This window comes from Rhinoderma darwinii, chromosome 12, assembly GCF_050947455.1.
Source record: "Rhinoderma darwinii isolate aRhiDar2 chromosome 12, aRhiDar2.hap1, whole genome shotgun sequence".
Taxonomy (NCBI): domain Eukaryota; kingdom Metazoa; phylum Chordata; class Amphibia; order Anura; family Rhinodermatidae; genus Rhinoderma; species Rhinoderma darwinii.
Window position 1 is genome coordinate 25,900,111 of NC_134698.1, and position 6,280 is coordinate 25,906,390.

Consider the following 6,280-nt stretch of genomic DNA (forward strand, 5'->3'; position numbering starts at 1 on the left):
GTATATAAAAGAACCCACGGCAGAGTCTGCTGGGGAAGGTAGGGGGAAAATCAACCTCCTCAGCATCAGTGCTGGTCAGCACAAGGGAGAAGAGATCCCTCATGAGCTGTAGAAAGAGAAAGCAGTACAGAAATGAACCTGTGCTGATACATGAGATAGTGAATGCTGCAGCATCCTGGAATCAGACCTCAACATCCAGCATGTAATCCTGGGAGGGACATGAAAAAAAAAAAAAAAGTGAATATCAGGGGTGTGAAAGTGAATGAAGGATTGAGGATTACAGCTTGCAACTTTTTTTTTTTTTTTTTTTTATTTAACTCCAGGTAACCACTAACCTGTAAAAATATAATATATTTTTTTTTACATAAAAGGTGTCTGTATTCTATTAGGCTATATTCACACATTAGGAATTTGTGAAACAGCATCTGTTTTCGGTTTTGCTTTGCTGGTGTGTGTGTGTGTGGGGGGGGGGGGTCTTTTTTATAGAACAAAGAAAAACTGATATGCTTAAAAAGCGATGGAAATTGATGTGCATCCATGTTAATTCACTGTAATTTAATCCAATTGCACATATGCCGTTAAATGGATTACATGGTGTCAACATAGCCTTACAAAGAAAATGAGAAATTATTTTGCTGAACTTACAAACTTGAGGCAAATATTGAGATAGCGCAGATCTCCATAATACTTCTGCTCTTGGTGGAATATCCTGACCGCTCTCTCTAGCAGTGGAGACAAGTTGCTCTCTTTACCTCCCTGGGGATATGCTTGTTCTGCCCATTTTATATACCTACAACATAGAATAAGTTCAAGTATGAGAACGGTTTTTAACAATCCGATAGCTAGCACAGGGATTGCACAGGATCATAAAAACATGGCGGCTTTCTTCCAAAAAACACTGCTACAGCCGCCCACAGGTTGTGTGTGGTACTGCAGCTCAGCGCCATGTTGAGCAGCCATGATTTCCTTATCCTGTACAACCACTTTAAAATGAAAACCTCTATGAATAAAATAAAAAAAATGATAGAGTTATACTAGTGGGCACAATGACCTCCACTAAACACCCAAAGTGCCAATAAGAGGGACTGAAAAGCAAGAACTTCCTGGTTATGTGATCACATGATCCCTCTTAGCCAGTCAGCAGTTAAGAAAAGGATCATATGATGGAGTTTGAGAAGTCCTGCTCACATGGGTTTAGGGTAATGGTTTCCACTTTCTCGGCATAAAACAGATGCATAAAACCTTTTCCAGGTCACTCATCTATGAAGTCTTCTAAAAAAAAATAAAAAAAATGGCACTTTTCTGGAGCTCCGTCCTACCCATTCACAAATCAAAGGTTTAAAGATTATGACATTCTTGACAGAAAAAGCAGTCCCCACAGAGGGGCCACAATATTCTCAAATAAGGACAGCAATGTAATGATTATGCTTTACAGGATTTCATCCCCCATGGCTGCTCCACCAAGTCATGCTGTAAACCCCCTCCTTTATCCTTCTTCCATAATCCCCATATGCTTAGTAATGACTCTTGTAACTCGACCTCATACAAATAAGTGCAATATGACGGTCAATGAAAACAACTTTCTTTTAGGTGATTTTTTTTCTGTAAAATTGAAATGAAACAAAATAAAAACTTCTCTCCATACAAGCACCCCATCTATCCTGTGCTCACTTACAATGCACCAACAAACTATTAGCCAACCTAAATATCATTACTGTTATAGAAGAGTCCATCAACAATTGACATACCGGTCCCAAACATCCAAAGGATCATCTCCAGTGTAAAAGTGAAGTTCCAATTCAAAGGCCCTTAAAAAAAAAAAGAACTAAATGAATAAAGAACCAAAACATTATCCCTCCATGTTTTGGCAATACAAATATTGGTTACACATCTCAGCTTTTTTAGGCGCTTATTTCATGTCACTATAGATCCTTCATCCACTGATCCCCCTATATAATCATATACTACAAAGACGTGGAGGATCTCGTTGTAAGACGGCTTCAGATGGAAACAATTTTTTTTTTGTTGCATTTGTGACCATTTTAGTTTTGTTAGTAAATTTTTAAACGGAGGAGCCCATGGCACCTAAGCACATGGCCGAGGAACATTCTGGTGAATAGGCACTTACAGCTCCCGCACATGTTGCATAAATGCTGCAGAAATTGACCCGCGGCGCAGATTCTCAATTTGCAGCATTTCAACTTATCTTGCGTAAAACGCTGCAGACTTTCGGTACGGAGATTCTACAGGAGCTCTAAGGCGGAGGTCTCCAACCGGTGACACTACAGCCGTTGTGGGACTACAAGGCCTTACATGTCACTCAGAGCACGTGGGTAAGTCACATGCGGACTTGAGTATGTTCACACTAGTGTCAGGGATCATTACCATGTATATTGTTTGCAAAAATATTATCCTCACACATATGTATATACATTTCAGTTCTTTGTGTAATATACTGATATATATATAACAAGTTCTTTGTTCATGACGGACACACCTATGGAAGACACCGCCCCCTGGAATGCAAGAAGAGTGTACAGAAGAACTTGCAGCTGAGAAGCCGGTGGGGGCTTGGGCACTCCCACATCCCTAGTGAGGGAGCATGTGTCTTTTCCTGTGTTTCTTTGTTCTGAATAAAGTTAGTTCGCTTCCTGTCCTATCTGAGGAAAGCTGTGTACCAACATCTCTTTGGCTGGTTTACTTCTTTCCAGGCATGCCTTCAGCTTTCAATTTACAGAGGTGGTTATTCGGTGTGGAATAACAGGGAGAAGGAAGCTACCCTGAAATTCGGACTTGACACTAGTATCATGGCTTACATTTTATGTGAACGATGATGGAAATGATGAATCCGTTTTGCAAAGGATCCGGATAGATCCAATTAACTCACGATGGGTCCATCAGATTTTACGGTTTACTATGCTATCCGGGTTGTCACGGAGAACCGGAAAATAAATTATTGAAGTGTGAACATAGCCTAACTCATGTTATTTTACCCTCCCCAGAACATACATATTTATTGCCAGTGGAGAAGTAACTGGAGGAACGGTTTGTAACATGCTGATACAATATACAGGTGTATACACGGTAATGACTCCTCCTTGGACTCTCCTGATGTAGTAGTTATTGTCTGTTTAGTGAATTACTCACTGTTTCCTTTGCAGGATGGCATTATGGTTGGCATGGACTTGCTGGGAGAGAACCTCCTGCAGAGTCGACATATCCCTCCCATGTCGAAGAGGTTGAACATTTTCCTTACTGAGTTCCCACTCATCTCCGTCCTGTGCCATACTCTGCTGTACAAACGGATACAAAATATTGTAAAGATAACAGGTATATCAGCAATGACCAATATCTTCCCTATGATACATCTGCATCGGAGGCATCATTCAGGGCCGCTGTCGCAGATTCGGTAAAATTTGACAGGGAAAACGGTGCAGCATGCTGCACTATATTCTCCTATCAAAAAAAGACACCTTGGCGGAACTCACTGTAAGTCAATGGGGTCTGTCAGGCATGTTGGTATTTGCGGTGTGACGGATCCTGAACGCTTTGAAAACCGAAACACCAACGCAGATGTTTACAAAGACTAAAGCTGAGAAGCTCGCTGTGAAATACTGGGGATGAGCATGTATTACATGATGGCCCATAGATTTTAGTGGCCACTGAGTAACACTAAATTTCTTCAGCTAATTTTAGTATCCCCATGGTCACGTGGCTGCACCTATTCCTTTCATTTGTACACATAACTGAATGACTATAGGAGAAAGAGAAAGAGAGAGAGGGGGGGGAGAAAGAGAGAGAGGGGGGGAGGAGAAAGAGAGAGGAGAGAGAGAGAGAGAGAGAGGGGGGAGGAGAGAGAGAGAGAGAGGGGGGGAGGAGAGAGAGAGAGAGAGGGGGGAGGAGAGAGAGGGGGGGAGGAGAGAGAGAGAGGGGGAGGGAGAGAGAGAGAGAGAGAGGGGGAGGGAGAGAGAGAGAGGGGGGGAGAGAGAGGGGAGGAGAGAGAGAGGGGGGGAGAGAGAGAGGGGGGGAGAGAGAGAGGGGGGGAGGAGAGAGAGAGAGAGGGGGGGAGGAGAGAGAGAGAGGGAGAGATAGAGAGAGAGGGGGGGGAGGAGAGAGAGGGAGAGAGAGAGAGAGGGAGAGAGAGAGAGGGAGAGAGAGGGAGAGAGAAGATTGCGCCTGTCGAGGGAGACTGTCCGCTACGGGAGAGAGGTAAGGTGTTAGCTCATTGGTCCAGTGTCCATGTGCAGAATACCAAGGAACTGATATCCAATGAACTGAAATTAATTCATCTCTGTAGACGGCTGTGAATGCAATGGCCCCACACGTAGCAATTGTGTGTCAGTTGTGATTTTTTTTTGGGGATGTTTGTGGAGTTTGAAACGGAAGCTGTGGTTTCACTTTCAATTTCCGTTGCGGGGTTCACCCGATGGAAACCACAGACGGAACCCCGGAACAGAAAGCGAACGGTGATGTGAACAGGCCCTTACATTGACACCAGTGATAAAGAACCATCCATTACACATCCATTTTTTTGAATAGAGAAATTACGGCACGTTTTTATGGGCCCATGGACTTCTATTGGCCACGTGTACCTCCCCGTATGCTTACGGGAAGGTGTCGGGCCGTTGAAAAATTATAGAACATGTCCTATTTCAGGCCGTAATTACGGCACGGGCAGCCCATAGGAGTCTATGGGGCTCCCGTAATTACGGGTGACTACGTGTGTGCACCCGTAATTACAGGAGCGTTGCTAGGCGACAACAGTAAATAGTCACTGTCCAGGGTGCTGAAAGCGTTAAACGAGCAGCAGTAACTCTCAGCACCCGGGACAGAAACTACCGATCAAATATAGATAAAGCTGTAAAAAAAAAAAAAAAAAAAAGACATTCATATTTACCCAGAACTCCCTGCTTCTTCCTCAAGTCCGGCCTCCTGGGATGACGTTACAGCCAATCACAGGCCAATCACTGGTTGCAGCGGTCACATGGACTGCCGCGTCATCCAGGGAGGTCGGGCTGGATGTGAAGAGAGGGGTTATGAATTTCTTTTACTTTTATATCGGTAAGGGCTGTCCCTTCTCTCTATTCTGCACTGATAGAGAGAAGGGGCTGCCGATTAGCGCAGCGCAATTTTGCAGAGAAAACGTGCCCGGAAATACGGGTGCAATACGGGTCGCATACGTGTGACCAAGGACCCGTATTTACGGGTGGACAAAAATACGTTCGTGTGCATGGGGCCTAAGAGATTATACAACGAAAGTGTGAATTTAGCCTTACATTTTAGGCCAGTCTGCTGGGGACGTGCAGATGCAACGGTTATAAATGTTGTAGATTAGAAAAAATGTGCTACAGCCAAAGCTGTGCCCATGACCCCGCGCCTCCGCGAATAAAATAAGCCTGTTCTTAAAAATGCACACGTGCCCATCGCAGAGATAAGGATATACACACATATATACCACACACGGTGTATACCCTCCACAACGCCCCTCCCCAAAGTCACTGTCTCCCAAGATCAGCCCATTGGTAGAGAATTGAAAGGCAATTATACATTATATACACTCCGTTGTATAAGTACTGATAACGCCTACTCACATATTGCTTATAAACCCTCCCCCCAGGTTACAGTGCACATAATCTACGACATGGAGGGCAAACTGTGGCAGCGCCGCTACAGGGTCCAGCGGGGGGCGGCGCACACCACGAGCTGCCCTCCATCACTAGCGATATATTCCACCGGCACATCACGTCACTCACCGCCCGTGCAGTTATCTCCGCAGCTCAAGGAGTCTACGCCGCTACACAAACCAGATTTGAAATAAAGTAACTGTTGTCTGATTGGTCTACTACGAGACCTGTCACGTGACGCGCCTGCCCACCGCAGCTGTCTTCTCGAGTACCTTGAGATGATTTGCTAAAACATACCACGTGATTGTAAAGGAAGCACAAAAGCATCTTGGGAGATGTAGTCTTTCGTTTAGCTGTTCGGCGGCGCGCGCTGTTCCATGGAGTTCCCTGGAGAGGAATGATTATGTCAGTTTTCCTGTAGGATGAAATAATTCCTTCATATTTGACACTTTTATGCATGGGCCCGACCTTTAGTAATGGAAGCAGCCGAATGGTTTAGCTAATTTGGTGGTGCATTTTAGGTACACTGAGCATGTGACTACAGCCAACGCTGGAAAACGACTTCCAAGACCGTGTGGCCTAAATAATACGGCGCGGCCCCATGCACACGTCCGTATTTTTCATCCGTTATTACGGACCCATTCATTTCAATGGCC

At 44.6% G+C, this 6,280-nt stretch overlaps 1 protein-coding gene across 5 annotated transcripts; it reads right to left on the reverse strand.

The window, feature by feature from the left end:
* Positions 1-540: 540 nt before the first annotated feature.
* LOC142664654 (mitotic checkpoint serine/threonine-protein kinase BUB1 beta-like) lies at positions 541-6,006 on the reverse strand. 5 transcript variants are annotated; one of them, XM_075843855.1, is made up of 4 exons: positions 5,922-6,006; positions 3,148-3,293; positions 1,749-1,808; positions 541-790 (listed from the first exon to the last, which is right to left on the reverse strand). In XM_075843855.1, the coding sequence occupies exons 1-4, from the start codon at positions 5,949-5,951 to the stop codon at positions 628-630; spliced, it is 399 nt and encodes a 132-aa protein (XP_075699970.1). In that variant the 5' UTR covers positions 5,952-6,006; the 3' UTR covers positions 541-627. The 5 variants fall into 5 exon arrangements, with proteins under 5 accessions (XP_075699970.1, XP_075699973.1, XP_075699972.1 ...); XM_075843858.1 differs by lacking the exon at positions 5,922-6,006 and adding an exon at positions 5,754-5,901 and having other exon boundaries at positions 3,148-3,290; XM_075843857.1 differs by lacking the exon at positions 5,922-6,006 and adding an exon at positions 5,754-5,901.
* Positions 6,007-6,280: the final 274 nt, after the last annotated feature.

Coding starts and splice junctions, on each gene's coding strand:
- LOC142664654 (XM_075843855.1), bottom strand. CDS start 5,951: ATGCTTTTGTGCTTCCTTTACAATCACGTG. Junction 3,294..5,921: donor GCTTCCTTTACAATCACGTG/GTATGTTTTAGC, acceptor CCGTTTGTACAG/CAGAGTATGGCACAGGACGG. Junction 791..1,748: donor CCTTTGGATGTTTGGGACCG/GTATGTCAATTG, acceptor TCTATGTTGTAG/GTATATAAAATGGGCAGAAC.